Here is a 23,916-nt window from a genome sequence, read left to right on the forward strand (position 1 = left end):
TTTTTTAAAATAAAAATAACCACAGTTTTTTAAACTAATTATAAACGACATACTAAAATATATATATTTGTTTAAAATAATAACTTTAATTAGTAAAACTGGATGAAGATTAGTATTAATACCCAGTTTGAAAAAAAAAACACAATAAAAGAGATCTCTTTTGTTTTAGTATAATAAAAACTTTAATTGTCTAATTTTAGCAATTTCTTTAGTTTCGGCTTGGAAAAATGATCTTTTTAAAACTTTTTGGTGAGCATTTTGTTAAGCTTCTTACTTAGGGTATTTTTAAAATAATGCTTTCTATGGTGGACTCATAGTAAACTCAATTGTTTCAAAACTTTCAACTAATAACTTCATTTCTAAATAAGTAAACTAAAAAGAAACAAAAAGTTAACTAAAACTTTTTGAAGATATAGTTTTTTAGAAAAACTGTTTTAACAATGGGAAATGGAATGAATAAGGTGATTACTTTTTTTTATAAAATATTTATTTTTTGTTTTGGTTTAATAAACTAGTTATTGCCCAAAAAGCAATATTTATAAAAACAAACATTTTTATGTTAAAGTGTTGATCACTGGGTTTTGATGTTGAGAAGTTTAATTAATCAGGGTTGCCACTCGGTCAGGAAAATTCAGGAAATCAGGAAAAGTCAGAAAAAATTAAAAAAATGACAAAAGTCAGGAAAAAATGGGGGGTATTGAAAAAAAGTCAGGAAGTTTGATAAAATTTAAAAAAAAGTCAGATTTTGTCAGTTTAATTTTACAAAATTCCTTGTTTTCCAAAACCTTCAAATGGTAAAAATTAATTGAAAATTTTTTAAAGTCAGAAAAAATTTCCAAAATTTTCCTAGAAATTTACAAAAATATTTAATTTTATTTCCAATGCCTTCACCTGGTATAAATTAGTAAAATATTCTTTATAAAACTGCAAAAAAAATTTTATTAACATATTGAACAAGCAGGTTTTGTAAGCTTTTTAGTATTGATGATCTGTAGCAAGGACACTTTCATAGTGAAACTTTGATATATACACAAAAGTTTATCTAGCATAATTTTAAAATCAAAGTGTTTTTTTTTTAATAATTGAGTTCTTTATAACTAAGCAGTTAGTTTAGTATTTTATGTAACAAGTTAATGTGTATACTTTATACCTCTTTATAATTTTTCAAAGTTGTTTAAATTTATAAATTAAGTTATAAGAGTGGTATATGCCAAGATTACTTATTATTTGTATTTTTTGTGGAGTAACTTAAGTTTTTAAAGTAAATAAGAGTATATTTATTAGTTACAAATTTTATACTAAATGATAAGAGGAAATATTTTATACAACACATATATAGTTTACTTTTTATATCTTTTTTTACAGTTACTTAAGTATATTCTTTTTTAATTGATTTTTAATTTAAGGATTTTATATTAAATAGTTTGGGTAGTATTTTATTAAACTAAGTTAACAATTTGTATTAGTAAAACTGATTTAGAAAAGTCAGGAAATTTTTCTCAGCTTGATCAATGGCAACCATGATTTATAGAAGAGCTTTCAAACCTGATATTAGGACCCCTACACCATCAGGCTACTTAACTTTACTTTTGTGTTGTTATTTTGATTAACTTAAAACCAATTATTTGTATGCAAAAAAAAAGATATATTTTTGTCTTGTGCCTGCATTGCAAACTCTCTGTTTAAAAATAACTTGTCTACTAAAATTAAATGATGTATATAAATTACAAATTTAAAATTGATATGCAATACTTTAATAGGTTTTGAGGTAGAGCACAATAAATATACACTTACTATTTATGTTCATTCACACAACTCACAAGGTTTTTTAAGAAATTAAATTTAGTAACTTCAAGACCTAGAACAAGACTTGACCTAAATTGCTTTAGGTGTTTGGCTCCATAGTTTTAGTCTAGTGTCCCAGAAACTTTGAAAAGCTTAAAAAACGATAATCTTAAATAAAGCTATAGTTTTTCTTTTATTAAATCTTTACAAGGAGTAGCTCTAAAATGATTTTTAATGTTAGTTTTATATGCACTGAAATTTGATGCTTGTTGTATGTACACCAGATTATTTTTTTTTATGATTTCTGGCTAATGAAAAACTGATTGTTATAAGTTATGGAAATAAATTAAACTTATTTCTTTTTTTTTGTTACTGTGTTATATTTGAGACAGTTGGTTTTTTTCTTTATTACTAGTTCGAGGTAAAATTAAAACATTGATTAAAATTAAATTTTTACTCTTTTGAGTTTACTTTTAAGCTATTAGCTATTTTTATAATATATGGTATTATATTTACTTTAATTTTTTTAATATAAATAGTGTTGTTTTTTTAACTTTCAGTACTTTGCTATTTTATTTATAATTATAGAACTTAATAGTTTCAGTTTGGTATTAGTTTAATTAAATTTGCAATAGCTGATTGTGAGTTCATTTTTGTGGCAAAGATCAGACGATTGGATTGTTGATGTATTTTTGTTGCAGTTGGCAGATACTTGTTTAGGGATTTGATCTTTATGATTTTCCCGCACTTTATTGTTTTTAGTGTTGAGAAAGAAAAAAGAAAAATATGAACGCTCACAACTATGATCAATGGATTGGTGTGGAGAAAGACCTTTTGGTCATCAAGCCTTACACCATATGTTTTATATATTTATAACATTTTTTGAGCAGCTTAATTAAACAATAAAAAAGAAACTTAAGATCAATGAAAAATCAAAATTATTATTAAAATTTTAAGTAAAGCTCGTAACGATTATCACCTAAGTGTTTTAGAATCTCTATTTATAAAAACATGTAAACCTAATTTGTGTAAGCAACAATACGTTTATAAATCTAATCTTTATAAGTTGTTATAGATTTTATTTGAATTTTGTCGCTTATTTTATTTTATTTTTAATGTTGCTTATCTTAGTTAAATTACTGATCAACTGTTTTATATATGCATTTATGAATTGTGAATGTCTAATTAATTTTTGCTCAATTATGCTAATTAGTGTTAATTGATTTTCTGATTTTTCTGATGTAACCTCTAACTATTTATATACTCAAAATTTAATCTTAAAATTAGTTGCTAACAAAAGTAATTGAAAAGCGTTAGCCGAAATCGATTTTACTTGTTTGTTGCTTTAATAAAGATGTTTTTGAATGAATTTTGTCTTACATTTCTGTACAAGATATTAATTAATAGTAATTTTATTCTTTTTTTAAAGTATTATAATTAAAATAAACTCTTAACAAAATTATTTTTTTAAGAAAAAGTTGGTGTGCACTCTTTTTTATATCCATTTCTGCCAATATTGACTATGGAAACCATAGTCAACTATGGGCACCACACCATCTCCTCCCTTAGATTTAAATTTTTATGATCAAGTACGTTCACATTTTTCTTGTTGCTCTTATTACAAGAACAACCACGAAAAATGCAATATAAAGTTCAATAATAACATAAAAAGGGAGAAATGGTAAAAATGCTGTGAAAAATAAAAACATATATATCATCTTTAAATATATGAATAACAACAAACAAGAGTATAAAACAAAAACTGTAAATCATACTATACTTAAATAAATCTGTAAATTTTCTTTGTATGTGCTTAAATGTTTTTTTTTGTAATTGAGTATTTAGTACTACTAATATATGTTATAACTCAACTATGATTGCTAGTTCACATATCTATAATTGTTGTAAAAACTTAAAGCAATGTAAATATCTATGTAAAAAGAGATCATACTTTTTAATGTACAAATAGATTTTGAAGAAAACTTAATAAATATCTTACAAACTTTACATAGAAACAAGTTAAAAAGTAAAACTTAAGTTATCGAGTAAATTTTTTAAGAGATCAAGGGAAAAAAAATCAAAAAAAAAAGCTATTAAATATTACTGTACATACTTAAAAACTTTTATTACTTGTATAGTGGACTCATCAGCTGTTTTTTTTTATAATAATAATATTAATAAACTAACAAGTAAATAAATTTAAAGTTTTAAAGATAGTTAAATATAATATTGTACTTCTCCAAAAAAAAAAATTATTCATCTAAGTCATGAATTGATATAAGAATTAATTAAGTAAAAAAACAAACAAACCTATCTTTAGCCACATTGTCAATGGAGACAAAACAATAACACTAAATCCCAAATTTAAAAAACCAAAACCAAGCCATCTCTGCCCACACCCAATCAAATCACCATCAATAAGCCCAAAAATAGATTACAAATATACCAATACCAAAAGTTTATCCTAGTTGTTTAAAAGTATAGAAAAAATTAAGTTTGACTTCTATCTGGTTGATTTTTAAGTAAAACAATTTTTTGTCCGAATTGAATTGCTCCGAGGTAGCTCTGATCTTTTAGGTTTCTTGGAACTTCCTCTCATACATTACATCCAAGATAGGATAAGGTTTTAGAACCGTAAAGACTATTTACTCTGGGAAAAAATAGTTTGTTTTTCTGGAAATCTTGTTAGATGATTATGCATTTTATTAACGTTTGTAAAGTAAGGTTTAAAGTTAACTGGCAAAGTATCTCTTTTAAATTTGTGTATAAATACTCATAACTCATACTTAAACATATTTTTAACACTTTCATTCCAACCTTTAAAATAAATGCACCTTAATGCTCTATTGATAAGTTTATCAATCTCAGTAATTTTAGTTTTACTCGCCCTACCCCAACATAGCAAACCATATCTTACATGACTCATCAGAAGTGAATTAAAGATATAGTACAAGGAATTATGATTTAAAAAGTACCTTATTTTGTATAAAATACCTATTGTCTTCAATAACTTGTTTTTTACTGCTTCAATATGGTCAGACCAATTGAGGTTACTATCAAGTGTAAAACTGAGATACTTATAATTTTCTACGGTTAATATGGATGAATTACCTATTTTTATATGTAAATTTGTGTTTTTCCATACTTCTGTTTTACCAGAGTGAAAGAGCATGTACGTTGTTTTATTTACATTAAGTTTAAGCCTGTAGTCAATTAACCATTTTGATGCATTTTCCAACTGTGAGTTTAAGTATATATTATCTCTGTGATAGGTGTTTTTATTTAGGGTAGTATATATCAGGGTGTCATCTTTTGACAGTTTTTGAGGAATTGTTTTCAAACATTACTAATTAAATTTTAATAAACTAGAAACAACTTGTGCGGAAAAATTTCTTTGATTTCTATACAGAATATAATTTTTTTTTTAAATAAGTAAAAAAGTTGATTTTTTATCTCGTTTATATTATTTTTTCAAATTTCCAATTCCTACAAACTGTTTAATGTTAAAAGGAATATTTTCTGAAGTTTGGAGTAAATTTTTTAAGAACATACAAAAAGATAGATTTTTTGTAATTTCTATTGTACTTGGTTCTTGTTTTCTCCTCCCATAAGGAACCTGTTATACTCACTGACTTTAACCAGCTCTATCTTTAAAGTTATGTTGAGTATTAAAAAACTATAAAAAGAAAATTATAGCTTAGTTAAAACCCTACAGTTTAAGAAAGATCAAGTTGTAAAAAAAGTGATTTATACCCCTCCTCACAACTTTTCCAGTATGTCATTAGTATATACAGTTATTAGGGGTGAAACAGTATTTTTTTCAGTATTTTTACATAATTAATTAAGCTACCATTTACTTTTTACCGCTTCTTAACATCAAAAGTAATTTTTGAGATATAAGTGATTAAAGTTATAGTGTTCAATAAATTCTTATTTGGAGGTGCGAACAAAAAAAGCAAAAATAGACTATTTCACTAAAATCTTTCTCCTTCTTCAGTTTTTGAGCAGTTGTTTTAAAACTTCTTCAGAATAATCTTGGATTAATTTTGAAAAGTGTAGTTGTAAAAGCTTTTTGTTTGTTTTCTTTTTTTTTAATTTTGAGCTTGTTTTTTTTTTTCAAAACTTTGCTTTCTACAAGTTCTATTTGGAGGTGCGAACAAAAAAAGCAAAAATAGACTATTTCACTAAAATCTTTCTCCTTCTTCAGTTTTTGAGCAGTTGTTTTAAAACTTCTTCAGAATAATCTTGGATTAATTTTGAAAAGTGTAGTTGTAAAAGCTTCTTGTTTGTTTTCTTTTTTTTTAATTTTGAGCTTGTTTTTTTTTTTACAAAACTTTGCTTTCTACAAGTTATTTATGTTATAGAAAAGAACATTTCCTAAAAATTTAAAGTACATAAAAATTAAGGATAAAATAGATTTTTAGTTAATTTTTCAAAATTCAAGATTAACATTGAAAATTTATGCTTACATATGGTTGTATCCAATTTTTTTTTTACAAAACTGGTTATATCTCCAAAGATTTTTTTTTCTATAAAATTATCTTATATCATACACTACAAACTTTCTAATAAAAGCTAATATTAAATTTTGTAAAAATAAAACTTTGGAAACCCCTATGTCCTAAAAGAATCAAAACCTTATAACATATAAATTATAACCTAGCAAATTAGAACTATAATACTTTAATTTACAAACAGTTTACCACATTTAGGATAAGTATTTTGTTATGTTATTTTATGTAATTTTATCACTTTTTGTAAGTTTTCTTGAACTCAGCGTTTTTTTTTTAACATCAAGAATTGCCTATATAAAACTTTCTTTAAACCATCTTAAATCGTGCACAGTTTGTTTTTGTGATAGTTGGCAACATGTAAAAAATTTTCAGTTAGAAAATATAAGGTTAAATTGTTTGTGTCCCATAGGGTTTGCATTGGGTGGTTTTCAGAAAATCAGTTCCACCAAGGTGAAAGTTTCTTTTACCATCTAAAATTTTGCACAGTGTGTTTTAGTGGTATTTGGCAATTTAAAAAACTTCTAGCTGAAAACTCAAAGGTCAGAGTATTTATAAGCACCGTAATGTATAGTTTTTATTTAAAATTCTGTTTAAGTTATCTTTAATAAAAATAGTTAAATGAATATTTATTTAGTGTTTAGTATAAACTTTACAAATATTTATTTCAAAATATCTAAAACTTGGTGGTAAGACTATTCTTATTTTTATAGATTGTTCCAGGATTGTACATTGGAAATATACATGGTTTGTTTATTTTTTTATATTTGTGCATTTTAAACATAGAAACTTTTTTCAATCAGCTACTAAAACAAAGTAAAGTTATTGCTATATGAAAGTAGTAAGTATATTGATGTTCAGTTTTACAATAATAGTGTAATAACTTAGTTTTGTACAGTTTACTACTAATTGAATTACAAAGGATTGATAGCTTTAAGACCAATTTTAAAAACTGCTAGCTGAAAGTTTCTATGTTTTTAAGTTAAAATATACTTAAATATTTTTTTTTGAACTAGATGCAAGAAAACAAGAAGTACTAGAAGAAAATGGAATCACTCATATATTGTCTATACATGATAAAGAACAAATAAATTTACCTGTAAGTTTTAATACGGGTAGCTGTCAAATTTGCACAAGCGTACAAAATTGCACAAGGGGACAGCACTGCTAGAGGGCACAAAATTTCACAAAGATACTTTTGCACAAAGACAATTTTGCACGAATTGATTTTTTTTTTATGTTTTCTTTTACTATCACTGTTACCCCTACCCTCGGTCGGCAACTTATCTTTTTTTTTACTAATTAATTTTTTTTTTAATACTTTTTTTTTACTATCACTGTTACCCCTAATCCTTATCCTTGGTTGGTAGCTTTGTTTTTATTTTTACTATCACTGTTACCCCTTACCCTTGGTCAGTAACTTTTTTTCTTTTTGTTTTTTATTATTTTTTTTTCTGTTCTTTATTTTTTACACTCGTGCTAAAATGACCCTCCGTGCAAAATTGTAACTCAGGCAAAATTTACCCTTGGTCCAAAATTGTCTTCATGTAATTTTGTCCCCTTGTGCAATTAATGACCTTGTGCAATTTTCACTCTTTACCTTTTAATACATTAGAAAATTAAAATTTACAGTACAGGTACAAATAAAGATTTTTTTATTTTTAACGTTTTTATACAGCTAAAAATTTTTGCACATATTCAGTAATAACACATTTTTTGTTATTGTTCATAAGGTTTAGTGACATATACAGTTTGTAATGTAAATATGGTTAATGATGTTTTAGAATTTTATTATTTAAGTTTTAAAGGGTTTTATTTAACTATATTACTTAAATTTCAGAATTACACCTATCTCAGAATATTCAGTCATGATAACAGTTCTGAAGATATGTAAGTTTATTTTTTACTTTATGTATATACTTTAGCATTACGACATTATTAATTTAAAGTAAAAATAAATTTTATTTAATTATTGTTGTTTTTTATTTTCTATTTTTAAGTTTTTTTTATGTAATGTATTGAAGTGTAAAAACAAATTTTTACAACTAAACTGTTTATTAGTTTTCTGTATAAGTTTATCACTTTCATGAGTAGTAGTTTTTAGTAGTTGTAGAGTTTAGAATAGAATAACATTTCTTTCAATCAACTCTCAACTAGTTCAATAATTTTTTTAAGGTAAGATAAGATTATTTATAGTTTTGATGACTAAACTACTATTCACCACCTAATTATATGTTCTTAAAATATGTTTTCTTAAATTGAAGAGTATTGAAATATTATAAACTTATGTGTAAATAGTTTCTTATAAAATTCACATCGCTTTAGCTCTTTAAAAGTTTTAAATATAATCTAATATGCTTTGAAAGACGATTAAACAATAAAGTTACAATTATTTTCAAAGTTTTTTTTTATATACAAATAACAACTATAATGTTAGTAGGGTGGCCGAAAAACCTGCAAACTTGGAAAAACCATAAATTAAAAATATATACATGTAAGACTATGAAATTTTGACTAGATACGAAAAATCTATAAAATTTTAAAAATTTCAGGTTTTTATTTATTTAAAAATATATTTAAAATAAAATTTTAGTATCTTTTCAATACCATTTAGTACAGTTTTTTTTTACCTTGAATTCAGTTTTGTACTAAAAAGTGATTGATAAACTTGTATTTTCAAAAACCTGGAAGAAATTTCTTAGTAATCTTTGGCAACCATGATAAGTGTCAAAGACTTAGTAATGCTGCAATTATTTTTTATTACAACAAATTTTATGCTAAATGAGTTTTAAAGTATATACTTGTTCAAAGATTAACGTAATTTCCACCATTATATATGGTTAATTTATTGTCTTTTTTTAGTAATATTTGGTAATAAAATATAAAGTTGAAATATTTTTTAAATGTCAGGAATTGTATAAAGTGAGTTATATAGAATTAATATAGTTATTGTGAAAAAAGAGGTTTTTTGTTTAAAATATTTTTTTTAAATTTTTAATAAACCTTTTTTTTTGTAATTTTTTTTTACAAGATATTTCAAAGTTACATGTAGGGATTTTATAGTTTCGAGAATATCTGCTTTTTTGAGTGATTAACTTGTGAGCTTTGATATGCAGGGTTCGTGCGCGTCAGGCTAAATCAGTTTTTTTGAAAAAAGTTGAAAATCGTCAGGCTAAATCAGTTTTTTTATTTAAAAATTTGAGAATCTCAGTTTTTCTCAGTTCAAATGCTTGAAAATCTTCGATTAAAAAAAATTGAGAAATCTTTTTATGATCAAATTGAAATTGAAAAAAAAAATTATTTCTAAATAAAGATATAGTTATTAAAGACAAAATCAGTCAGTATTTGTAAATATAAATGCTTAAAACCTTAATTTTTTTAAAGAACCTTCATTATTTTGTTTTGAGTAGATTATATATGTCATAATTATAAAAATTCATAAAAAAATACAGTTTAAATATTACAGTATAGTTCAACAACTTATCTGTTTGTTTGAATTTGTTTGCATCAGCTATGTTTTTCAGAGCTTTGTTGGTTGAACTGTTTTAGTTTCTAATTTAAAGGCTTTATACCCATACTTTTTAGATTAAAACTCTTAGCAGTTTATTCATATATTTTACTGTTTGTTTAAAGTTATTGGAGATATTCACAACACTAAAACTTAGCTTTAATATATAAGTACTAAATTTTGTGGGAGTACAAATTTTAGGTACAATTCATTTTTCTTCAAAATTTTAAACGTTTTTTTAATTTATAGTTTAAGCTTTTTAAATCTGATACGACATCAACAATCACTGGATTTATTTAGAGTTTAGGATTTATAATTATGTATCAATTTTAAGTATTATTCAAAATACTAAAATAAACATATTTTAATTATTTAATACTTGTGTAAGCGTTTCATTTTAAATGTTAATAACACACGACAGTGCACGTCGTTTTGTTATAAATCTTCTGGTTATAATGTTTTTACTTAGATCTTAATTAAATTGAACAATTTTGTTTAGTAATATATATTAAATTTTTACACCAGTAATAGATTAGATATAACACTTATTTTAAAACTTATCACTGAATTTGTTATGTTAAGTGAATAGGGTTGGGGGTCAATCACCTTTTTCACAATTTAGTCTTATTTTATTGAGTCGTAACTAAGCTATGAGTTGCTTTCTGCATACTTTTGAAGCTCAAAATATTTTTGAGATAAAGCTGGTTGAATTCGGAGACTACAATAGTACTAATCAAGACCCCCCAATACCTAAAATGACTTCCAAAGGGGATTTTCCTTACTTTGAAAAAATGTCAGGCTAAATTGGTCTTAGTCAGGCTAAATGAAAAAAAAATTCAGGCACGAACCTTGGATATGTTTTTAAAATTCAACACAACGTGTAAAAATGTTGATACTATGTAAGAAATTAATCTTAAACTTTATGTCTCTAGCTCAAAAAACAAAAAAGGAGGTTGAATTTTAGTGAAATTTTAGATTTCCAAGAAAAAATATAAAAGTATTTAGCAGTTCGTACGTTTGTTTAGAGTATTTTACAAAAATTACTATATCTCAAAAATTTGAATTTTATTATTTCTATAAGGGGTTCATTGTATGCTACTTGTTTTAACATTAGATGAATTTCCAATTTAACATTGAAACTATTTAATTTAACTATAAACAGCGAATTGTTTAGTTATTTAACCAATTTATTTTTTAAGAGTATATATGTAAATAAATTTAAAGTTAAATAACTAAACAATTAGCTGTTTATGTTTAGTTTTTTCCGTTAAAAAAATTTGTGTAGGAAGTTTTGAGATAAAAAATTGTTTAACTATTTTAAACATCAGTTATTATCTTTTTTTTAAGATAACCACTATGTTCTTTATTAACACGTTGTTACTAAAAAATTAATGAAATCAAAATTATTCTGAAATATTTTCAGTTGAATAAAAGACAATTACTGATATTGAAGTTGATAGATGCGTTAGCATTTTACCATCCTACTTCGTTTTTAATTTTATGTTTTCTTTTAAAGTTTTGGTGAAAGACTATTAAACAAAAAAAAATGTATATGTTTTTTTACACATTCATTTTATTATTTAATTTTCCAATAAAAAGTTTGTGCATTAGTTTTTGAGGTAAAAAAATATATAAAATGTGTATTTATAGTTTACTAGTTAACACTTTACTAATATAATAATTTCTCTTAATATACGTGATATTATTTCATACTACTTTTTTTATATTATAAGTTTAAATATGAAAAATGACTATAAAAAGAAGCGTAAGATAGCTTTAAAGTTATTAAGTTTTAGGTCAATTTAAGGCCATAGGGGGGTAACCATGTTTTTTACAAGTTGATCTTATTTTATAGAGTTTTTTCCAATCTTCAAGATGCTTTTCATCGTTTAAAAAAATTCGAATTATTTTTTGAGATATGACCAATCAAAGTCGGGCCGCATAATAGGTTCCCTATAGGAAGGGAAAACTAAAACAGCGAAAAAAGACTATTTCATTTAAAATTTATCTCCTCCTACATTTTTCAATCAATCTTCTTCAAACTTTCACAGTCTAATCTTTATACAATAACAAAAAAAACGTTACTTCGGAATTTTAAATTTTTTTGTAAATTTTTTTTTTTTTGAAAAAAAAACACTTTTTTTTTAATTTTTGTGATAAAATTTTTAATTTTTTCAATTACTAAGATTCTAAAGTAACGTTTTTTCTTTTTATTATAAGGAACGTTTCCTGAAAATTTGAGGAAGATTGATTGAAAAATGAAGGAGGAGATAGATTTTTAGTGAATTTTAAAATTTCTGAGAAAATTGACCCCAAAAAATTTGGGGTCCATACGCTTATAAAGGAAAATTTTTACAAAAAATTAAATATCTCAAAAGTTTAATGATATTTTTGAATTCTATAAAAACTGGCTTGTAGTTTGTACTTAGAGCTTTCATATAAAAGCCAAAGTTAATTTTTGTAAAAAAAAATGTTGGACCCCCCCCCCCCCCCCCCCCCCCTATGGCCTTAATAGTAATGTAATGTAGTCGTTGTGCTTCTAAATTCTACAATAAACTATTTAAAAGTTGCTTTAATCATTTTCTTTGTACCTATGGTTTATTTCAGACTGTGACTTAAGTAACACAGCAGTTTAAAATATAAATCTAAGTATTTTAAAGCTTTTTTTAAATCTAATAGTTTGTTTAAATAACTCATTAAAGTTTTAGAAATATTTTCAGAGCAAATACTGTTTTCATCATATACTAAATATGTATTAGTCATAAAAAGTACTTTTTATTTTATTTTATTAAGTTTCATTGAGCTAGAAATGATTAGTCATCGTAATTTTTATAGTTAAATATAAAATTTTATTTCTAAATTGATTTAAAAGAAGAACAACTTATGGTATTTGAATACTCTGTAATGTATTTACGTTACGAATATTCACTGCAAAAATAGTTTATCAGACGAAAGCAAATTGCTCTATATTAGTTTTTCTTAGTTATTTAACAAAGTTTGAACAAAATATATTTTCAGAAACCATCACTTTAGACAATGCATTGAGTTTATTCATCAAACAAGGTGTGTGATCATGATTTAAATTTATATTATTCTATTCTGATATAAAGTTTAGTTAGATAGAACTTTGTTTCTACAGCAGATCAACTTTTGAATTTAATTTTACTTGCCATAATCTGGTATATAACTTACACGTATTGTATATAATTTGATTTGACAAGTTGTTTTTGTCATTTAAATTTAAAACTAATAAAAATTTGTCGAAATTATATTTAGCTCACATTTTTTAAGGTTATAATTTTTTTATAATAATGTTCTTTACAATATTTGAAAATAAATTATAATGAGTGTTTTCAAAATAAGTAGTCATATATATTAATAATTATTTAATATTTAAAGTTATTTTGAACATTTACATACTAAAAATAGTTTGAAACTAATTTTCATTCTTTATTTGAGATTAATTAATTGATTTGTTTGAGTTTTATTAACTATTAATCCAATAAGTTTATTGTAACAGATTAAGTGGAAAAACTGTGCTTGTCCATTGGTAAGTGATTTGAGTTATTACGTAGACATACTTCATTTGTATTCTAGGTTAGTATACCTGAAAATTGTTTTTTAATTCCTATTTCAAGAACCTACAGTGAATAATTACAGTTTAGCGGGAATTTCGAGAAGTGTCACCATAGTAACCGCCTACCTGATGACGATCACCAACAAACCGATGTTTGATGTTTTGAATGCGGTCCAGCAGCAGAGGTCATGCGCCTCCCCCAATGCTGGGTTCAGATTGCAACTTAAAAAATTTGAAGATGTCGGAGTTCAACAAGTATGTTAAAATAAAATATTTTAGACTGTTATAAAGATTTTAGTAAACTAGACCTTTTTAATATTTGTATAACATAGTATCATTTGTTTTAAATAAACTGTATATAAATTATACAATTAAACTTTTAAAAAAGTACTAATGTTATGATACAAGTATCCTAGCAGATTTATAAAAAATAAACTGGTAGTTTAAAAAAAAGAGTAAATGCAGTATATAAGTTGCTCTAAATAGGTTTAAGAAATAGTTTAAGTTTTAATGTTAAAGTAAAATTTATCAAAAAATTTCTGTACAAGAATATAAAAAGGATTATAAATGTTTTTCCAATATACTTGGCAACTTAAAACTCTACAAAAATCCATATATTTCTAACTTTAAGTAGGTATGTCACATTTAAAAAGATTTATATAAAAATTTCTAAACCTTTAAAACAATAAAATAAAATTAGTAAAATAAATTTGTATCTTTGATCAATAAGTTATAGATTTAATAACTTAAATCAGTTGTAAACAAACTTTTAAATTTTGAAGAAAATTTCATCTAAAATTATAGGTTGAGCTATATTTTCAATTTAAATCTTTTACGACGTATTGGAAAAGTATACCAAGCTAAGATTAACATTTATAAACAAATTCAGCTTTTTAAAACAATTTCAATCGCTCAGTTATGATTTTATACGTTAATTTTTTTTATTAATAAACTAGAACGTTTTTTATGTTATAATTTGTTGTATAAAGATTAGACAATAATTGTTATTTACAAGTTATAAATTCTTTTAAAGTAACTGAATAATTACAATTTTAAAGTAATTGAATTTTAAGCTAAGTAAGAATTATAAGATCATATGTTTTACTGTTATTTTTCGATTATTGTTATTCATCAGACCACAAGCCTTCGGTAGACTGAGACTGGTTTTGTCCTTATTAGAACTCATCAGTCAATTGCAACCGAAAAACTTGCAGTGAACAATCTACAAGCGGTTTATAATTCTTTCACATGAAGCAAGAATTATCTGGCAATGATTAATGACGTCATAATTGTATTTTGCCGTGCAACGTTTAAGTCTTTAAGATATTGTACACTAGGCAAGACAGCTGGTATGCTCGTATTAAGTATGACCAACAAAAAATCAGTCTACCGAAGGCTTGTGGTTGGATGATCGAATTGGCATGATCAACCCTTTGTTAAACTTGAGCTTGTCTCGCGGCAAACAAAATTCCAGGCTTCTGCTCTGCAGACTTTTGCAAATGTTTTTGTTGATCGTACTTAATTCGAGCGTACCAGCTGTCTCACCTAGTGAACAATGTCTTAAACTTTGCACGGAAAAAGACAATGCTGACGTCACAAATCATTGCCAGCAAATGATTGCTTCATGTAAAAACATCATAAACCGCTTGTAGATTGTACACTGCAAGTTTTTCGGTTGTGACAGACTGATGAGTCCTAATAAGGACGAAACGGGTCTTAGCCTACCTTCAAAAGTTTGTGGTTCAATGACCAAATTGGCCTGATCAAATCTTTGTTAAGTTTGAGCTTTTGTAACGGCAAACAAAAGTCCAAACTTCTACTCTGCTGACTTTGCCGATGTTTTTGTTGATTATTGTTTCAATTATATAATAGAATTTATATTGAAGTTTTTAAGAATAACTTTAAGATTCAACTATTTTTTATAGTTGCAGGGTTGCCAAAAATTCTGGAATTATAGAAAAACCTGGAATTTGAGAAATTAAAAGAAAAACTGAAATTTTAAACAACTTTTACATGTTTATAAGTAAAATTTCCATTTGCGTACTTTTTGCTTTAAAGGTTGCAATCAAAGTTCTCGACTTAAAAAGGAGAATGGTTCAATGATAAATTTTCAAAATTTTATTACAATACAATGTTTCACTCGTTTAAAAAAACGAGATCTTCAGTTGTTTAAAATCTGTAAAAAATAATGTGATAACAAGTAAGAAGACATTAGGCTAAACTTGAAATAAAAGAAGTTAAAAAGAAAAAAGTATAACAAAAAACTGAGTAAAATCTTATTAAAACCTATAGTTTAAAGTTACTAGCATATGATGGTTTTAATGTTGCTAGGCTAAATTTAGGAAAATGCACGGTACATAATAATTATTCAATCTTAAAACTTAAACAAAAAAAATAAAAAATAATTATATTAACATCTAGTGGCCTTGTGAAATTTGTAGATAACAAACAAAGAAAAACATCTCTTTAACTAAACCTTTAAGTTAAATTTACTCGTCTAAAAAAGTTTGGCTATTGTATTATGACGTAATTATATATTGGTTTTAAATACTTGTACAAATTAAAATAGATATTTGTTTATCAAAACGCTCTTAAGTTTTGAAATAAAGCTTCTTAAAGTGTATACAAGAGCATATTAACTCGTTCCTTTTATTTAAAGATGTTTCCCCGTCAGCGTTCGCTATTTCCATTTTTTCATAGGAGCAGGTCCTGCAGATTCTCTGCGGTTTCCTTATGTGTCCGATGTGGTCTAAAATTTCCCATTTGGTGTTGTAGTTAGTGTTGTTGCGTTTTAGCTTCCAAATATTTTTGGATAGTTCGGTTCCGTTCTCCTTGTAAATTTTTATATCTCTTATGTGGCTATACCACCTTTTCTTGAAAGTTCCTCCTGTGCTTCCTACGTATTGCTTTAATTCTTTTTTCGTCGTGACCGTAGCTTTATAGATAACATTCTTAGTTAGGCATTTGTTTTTTAGCGGGCATAAGTTTTTGTTTCTACAATTACATAGTGACTCTTCTTTGTCGGTATTTTCAGTTTTTTCTACATTAGTTAAAGTTTTTTTTGTTGTGTCCTTGGATTAGCATTTTTATGTTACTCATGCAACTATACGCTAATTTACAGTTGCTTTTATTTATTAACTTGTTTAGACTGTTGTTTTGATTAATTCAAAAAACATTTTTCCTATGTTTGTTTTTACTGATTCGCAAAATGGTGGGTTAAAATAAATTATTTTTCTTGTTCTGTTTCTTTTCTTTTTCTGTTTGTTAAAATCTTCCTTATAAGTCAGTTTATGTTTAAAATTTGATTTGTCTAAATCGTTTTGGTATGTGTATGCATTTTGATCAAAAATATTTTTGTTTTTAGATAGTTTAATCAATCTATTTTCTATCATTGCCGGTAAGTTCTTTTTAATGATTTTAGGATGGTTAGAGTTTCTATTAATGTATCTTATTTCTGTTCAAAATTTAGGTTTAATTGTTTGCTAACAAAAGATCCTAGTGAAGTAACTTCACTGGAATATAAATAAAAACAAATTATACAGTAATCTTCCTTTATTCTACCAACATATGTTTCTGTGTGTCAACGAATCAACACACTTCAACTGGGTTCTGTAAAAAAATAATTACTTTAATGAGAGAATAGAAGCATAGAATAAAGTAGGTGTATACATGTTTTCATTAAAATAAGATTTTTTTACAGATAATAGTTATTAATAGGTGAAATACTTAATATTAAATCCGACTGTTATAAAACTATATGATATTTGTGATTATTAAGTCTAAAATAAGTAAAGTAAGCTAAATTACACAACAAAACTTAATATAAACAAACAACTCACGTTGTTAGGAAAGATAACTAATTCAAAATTTACTGTTGGTAACTAACGAAAAAAATAAATTCGTTACAACTAATAATTACGTCACAATGTAAATTAGGTTATTTAAACTATTTAATTTGTATTGAAAAGAACATTAATTTTGTTTTTATGTAATCTATTTTGAACAAAAATAAAACATTAACCATAGTTAGTAAATCAATAAAATTTAATAAAACTTAACGACGCTGAAGGCAATAAAAGTCACAGAAACTCAATGTAACATGTAAATTATATATTGAATGTTTGTAATGATTGAATCAAAGTTATATAGAATTAGGAAGCAGATTTAGTTCAAATGTAAAAATGAAAAATTAAATTTTAAGGGAAAAAATTAAACTTTAAGGAAAAACAAAACACAAAAAACATAATTGTTATTGGGCTTACAATGTACTGACCGATAATTAATTTACAGCGACAATGTATCTTATTTCTGTGTTTTCTTTTTTGTACGGTTTAAATAAGTTATTTGAAAGGTCTAATGTTATATCCAAAAAGTTGCATATAGTTGCACCGGTGTCTATCGTTATTTTAAAACCAATATATCTGAATATTTTTATTGTTTTTTTCTTTTTATTTTCTAAATCTTGGTTGTTTTTTCGTTGGATAATTGCAAGGCCGTCGTCTCTATACAAACCGATCTCTTTAGTATCATAAAGAGATTCAAGCTTGCTCAATGCATATAGCCCGATTAAATCGCATAACTCGGCGCCGAAGAAGGAGCCCATGGGAACGAGGAATAGGTTGTTGTTATCTTTTTTGATCCAAGTTTTTTTGTTAAAAGTCAAAATTGTTTTGCAGGTGTGCTTAATTAATTTAATGTCCCTGTCTTCTATTATGGTGTATTTTTTTGCAAAGTTTATAGCGTTAGTTAAATGATTTTCAGTGATACTGGGGAAGAAATTACAATATCGAAGTTTATAAAGCACCAGCCTGTGATGAACTTAAAGCGTTCGAAAGCGACCTTTTTAATATTATAAAAAATATCAAGTTTACCGCATATAAGTCCAAATTTCAAGAAGCTCTGCAAAAAGATTTAAAACAGATACTAACTAAAAATAAAATCATCCTTTTCGCAGATAAAACAAGAAACCTATACCAAACAAACCCAAGCAACTACAAGAAACTCTTAACTAACAACATAACTAAAACTTACAAAACTTCAAACGAAAACCTAATCGAACAAATAAATACCGAGTCACAAGAATTAATCACCGACAGAAAATACAAAAACAAAAAAATACCTAAGTTCTCAACCTCGGACGCCTTTATAACAGTAAAGGATCACAAGAAACAATTCCCCCTCAATGTTGAGTGCAGACTATTAAACCCAGACAAAAACGAGCTTGGGAGGATAAGCAAAAACATCTTAGAAAGAGCTGTGACGAAAATAAGATACGCGTCAAGATTGGTCCAGTGGAAAAACTCATTTGAAGTAATCGAATGGTTCAATAATGTACAAAATAAATCAAAAAAATGCTTTATAAACTTCGATATTGTGAATTTCTACCCCAGTATCACTGAAAATCATTTGACTACCGCTATAAACTTTGCAAAAAAATACACCATAATAGAAGACAGGGACATTAAATTAATTAAGCACACCTGCAAAACAATTTTGACTTTTAACAAAAAAAACCTGGATCAAAAAAGATAACAACAACCTATTCGACGTTCCCATGGGCTCCTTCTTCGGCGCCGAGTTATGCGATTTAATCGGGCTATATGCATTGAGCAAGCTTGAATCTCTTTATGACACTAAAGAGATTGGTTTGTATAGAGACGACGGCCTTGCAATTATCCAACGAAAAAACAACCAAGATTTAGAAAATAAAAAGAAAAAAACAATAAAAATATTCAGAGATATTAGTTTTAAAATAACGATAGACACCGGTGCAACTATATGCAACTTTTTGGATATAACATTAGACCTTTCAAATAACTTATTTAAACCGTACAAAAAAGAAAACACAGAAATAAGATACATTAATAGAAACTCTAACCATCCTAAAATCATTAAAAAGAACTTACCGGCAATGATAGAAAATAGATTGATTAAACTATCTAAAAACAAAAATATTTTTGATCAAAATGCATACACATACCAAAACGCTTTAGACAAATCAAATTTTAAACATAAACTGACTTATAAGGAAGATTTTAACAAACAGAAAAAGAAAAGAAACAGAACAAGAAAAATAATTTATTTTAACCCACCATTTTGCGAATCAGTAAAAACAAACATAGGAAAAATGTTTTTTGAATTAATCAACAAGCATTTTAATCAAAACAACAGTCTAAACAAGTTAATAAATAAAAGCAACTGTAAGTTAGCGTATAGCTGCATGAGTAACATAAAAATGCTAATCCAAGGACACAACAAAAAAACTTTAATTAATGTAGAAAAAACTGAAAATACCGACAAAGAAGAGTCACTATGTAATTGTAGAAAAAAAACTTATGCCCGCTAAAAAACAAATGCCTAACTAAGAATGTTATCTATAAAGCTACGGTCACGACGAAAAAAGAATTAAAGCAATACGTAGGAAGCACAGGAGGAACTTTCAAGAAAAGGTGGTATAGCCACATAAGAGATATAAAAATTTACAAGGAGAACGGAACCGAACTATCCAAAAATATTTGGAAGCTAAAACGCAACAACACTAACTACAACACCAAATGGGAAATTTTACACCACATCGGACACATAAGGAAACCGCAGAGAATCTGCAGGACCTACTCCTATGAAAAAATGGAAATAGCGAACGCTGACGGGGAAACATCTTTAAATAAAAGGAACGAGTTAATATGCTCTTGTATACACTTTAAGAAGCTTTATTTCAAAACTTAAGAGCTTTTTGATAAACAAATATCTATTTTAATTTGTACAAGTATTTAAACTAATATATAGTTACGTCATAATACAATAGCCAAACTTTTTTAGACGAGTAAATTTAACTTAAAGGTTTAGTTAAAGAGATGTTTTTCTTTGTTAGTTATCTACAAATTTCACAAGGCCACTAAATGTTAATATAATTAATTTTTATTGTTTTTTTTTTTGTTTAAGATTGTATAATTATTATGTAATGTGCATTTTCCTAAATTTAGCCTAGCAACATTAAAATCATCATATGCTAGTAACTTTAAACTATAGGTTTTAATAAGATTTTACTCAGTTTTTTGTTATACTTTTTTCTTTTTAACTTCTTTTATTTCAAGTTTAGCCTAATGTCTTCCTACTTGTTATCACATAAATTTTTACAGATTTTAAACAACTGAAGATCTCGTTTTTTTTTAAACGAGTGAAACATTGTATTGAAATAAAGTTTTAAAAATTTATCATCGAAAATTTCCATTTGATAAAAATGTTCCATCGTATGGATAACAATTTTTGTCATCATCAAAAACTTTTTTTTTATCAAAAAACACAATTAAAGTAGCTTTACTTTACAGTATCTTTTTAATGTTGTTTTACTACTTAACACAGTTTTTTTACCTTAAACTTAATTTTAAACTAAAAATAGACGCTAAAACATGTAGTTTTAAAAACCTGGAAAAAGTTTTGAAAACCTGGAGAAAATTTTCCAAAAACATTTGCCAACCCTGCAGTTGAGATTAAATATTTTAAAGAAGATACAACAAAGCAAAAGTTTTATAAAATACATGTTTCACATAAAAATTAATTAGAATTGTTGTGCAAAAAATTTTATCTAAAATTCTAAAACTATAATAAACAGGAACGTCAAAACTTGAGAAACCATTTTGGCATACTGGACGCGTTTGGCGACACCAGCATAATTGAATCGCTCAACAAACAATTCATTATGACATCACCGCAGAACTCGGAAATGACTATGACGTCATCTAACGACGACGAGGACTACTTGCGGCCGAGGCGAAGCAGAATCGCCGGGATGGCCGTTTCTTCTATGGACTATTTTGAGAAAATGGACCAGCTTAGTATCGATGATGGCCAGCAAATTTCGGGGTCGGTGACCAGGAGGAACGTCCCCCTGAACAAGGAAGCGGAAGTTAGCTGGAAAAGCGTCGAAAAGTATGTAAACGAAGACTGCACGATGGACCAGTAAAGTTGGTGTTTATTAGTTTACAAAACTTTCTTTTGAGTTTTCTATCTAATAGTTTTCAATTCTCAATATTATTTTGTACTAAGCTCTGTTCAAAACAAATTAAAAGTTTAAACGTAAAATAGACAAGCGTTTAGCCGTAAAATACTTGTTTACCCTTTTTTTGAAAATGATTGATATATATATATTTATTTACCTTATATCAGTTTTAATGACTTTACCATTACCTATATAATTGTATGTTATAAAAACAAAAGTATTGAAATATTACACTTTAATAAGATAAAAGGTAGAAGGTTGCAAAAGTACTTTTTATCTTTAAACTAAATAACACTTTTGAAAACAGTTTTTTTTATAAAGAGTAAATGTCAAAGTTTTTGCATAGTATTGATTTATATTATCTTCTTTATTTATTACATATCCATTTTTTAGAAAAATTAACAAAAAAAAATTAACATTTTTCTTAGTCAATATTTTTATTTTTTATTTTGAAATACATATTTTTATTTTTTATTATATATTTATTTCACTCATATTTTTTCAAAGTAAGCAGTGTTGTTATTAGATTATGTATTACAATTCTGACTGTTACCCAAACTATTATATTCTTCTATATATATATCATGTAAAATACTTTAAAAACTTTCCTTAAACATTAATTTTTTTATTAAAAAAAAATTTTTTTTTAAATCCATCATCAGCCTTATACTAAAGTCGATTTAAATTAAAATTTACGTTGTTGCAGTTATCGTTAATACGTAAATTATTTAAAATTTAGAGCATTGTGTTCAATACTAACTTTCAGAAAAAAAGCACATTGTGATATTGTTTGAAAAACTCTACCTTTTTTATTTGCAGGGTATACCTATGTTGTTTAATATTAAGATTTATTCGTAAAAATAAACTATCTATATATTTAAATTATTAGTATTTTTGTAGTTTTTAAGTATAAATACTTTAACTAAAATGAGACAAACCTGAAAGTATCAGTTTTTAAACTATTATAAAAAGTACTTTAGTTCGATAAACTAATTTTTATATACAACTTTCTTTTAAATATCTAAACCATTAAACATTTAGTTTTCTTTTTACACCAGGGAAAACTTTAACTGTTAATGTAAAAGTATAAGAAGTATGACTTTATTTACTTCCCTATTAAAATACTAAATCAATACTTTCTCAATCTTTACTAATGTTGATAATTTAAGTTTTGTCTAGATTAATTTTAGTTGTGTTTATTTTTTATGTTATTTATTCTTTTTATTTTTTCAGTGGAATTTTTTTTTATAAAATAACAATTCAATCACACTTTAAAAAAAAAAAAGTTTTTTAAACTTTAGTCATAAACTTAGAAAAAGTTGTCGCATTATTAAGTATAGTTCCAAGGGGTCAATATAGTTGATGTTTAAAACTTTTCTTTGAACTACCCTTTTAAATTTACACAAAATACGACTGCCAGGGAAAAATTTTTCTAGGTGCACGACAATTCAAATTCTTAAAAATTTTCCTAAATGGCCACAATTTATAAAATTTATTTTTAAATAATAATAAAAACGTATGTAGTTATAATGATTATAACTACATTACTGGTTATAATATAATCTTTTTTTTTTTTTGCCAAGTTTTGAATATTTTTAGAGACCTTGCTAAAATAAGTTTTTAAATACACTTATTTTTGTAATTTTTAAATTTTTCTTTTAGTAGATTTTATTTTCAGTTTATTTTTAAATATTATAGTTTTGTTTAATATATCTACAACCGCTTTTTAATTTATTATGAAAACTTAATACTTTTAAAGATATTGCCTATTAAACATTTTTTTAAGAATTTGAGTTTTCATGTAACCGTTTTGTCTAACAAATCTTAGCCGCCAACCTTTGATTAAATAATAATAATAGGCCCGATATCAGCCGAAATCGGCTATGCGTACAGTGCGTACAAGAGGAAAAAAGGTATACAAGTAAAACCAATTATAAACACAGTAAAACAATAGATATAAGAAACAGATTTCATTTTGATTTTCGTTTTTAAAGTATTTTTTCATTCATTTTAGTACGACATTTGCAAGCAACCCCCACTCATCATTTCTTATATTTAAGCTTTTTAGTTCGCGCTTGCATACATAAAACGTAGTTTTGGACGTCTCCGTTAAGTTTTCCAACGACCAACTCGCTATTACAAAGAAGCATTAGGATTCACCTTTTGAACGAACATTCCAGCGTTGACTGAGGGTAAAATACATAATGGCAAGACCAGAACGTTTCAACACTTCCTCGTTGGTGACCTTTTGTTGCCATGCAATTCCAAGAATGTGAAGGAGGCATCGTAGATGGATAGTGTTGATTTACTTCTCTTGTCCGCTATACAACGTCCATGTTTCGCTACCGTGTAGCAGAGTACTGCACACACAAGAAGAAACAATGAACGTTAACCTTAAAGCGAATGCTCAACTTTAACTCTTGCAGACGAAAGAGCGAAAGTGACTCGGGCTTACCAATACGACTATTGATTTCATTGTCCAATGATGCATTTGACCAAAGGTAAACACGTTTTTTTTACATTTTGATATCCTCGA

The 23,916-nt window shown here is 26.0% G+C and overlaps 1 protein-coding gene across 1 annotated transcript; it reads left to right on the forward strand.

Moving 5' to 3' along the window:
* The first annotated feature begins 338 nt into the window (after nt 1–338).
* Nucleotides 339–21,627, forward strand: LOC145836161 (dual specificity protein phosphatase 22-like). The gene is made up of 8 exons (XM_082943974.1): nt 339–461; nt 7,010–7,043; nt 7,313–7,395; nt 8,137–8,186; nt 12,823–12,867; nt 13,325–13,354; nt 13,465–13,636; nt 20,994–21,627. Exons 1-8 carry the CDS (start codon nt 441–443, stop codon nt 21,342–21,344), a joined length of 786 nt encoding a protein of 261 aa, XP_082800100.1. The 5' UTR covers nt 339–440; the 3' UTR covers nt 21,345–21,627.
* The last annotated feature ends 2,289 nt before the right edge of the window (nt 21,628–23,916 follow it).

This window comes from Thalia democratica, chromosome 5 (genome assembly GCF_965202585.1).
Source record: "Thalia democratica chromosome 5, ktThaDemo2.hap1.1, whole genome shotgun sequence".
NCBI classification, from domain to species: Eukaryota; Metazoa; Chordata; class Thaliacea; order Salpida; family Salpidae; genus Thalia; species Thalia democratica.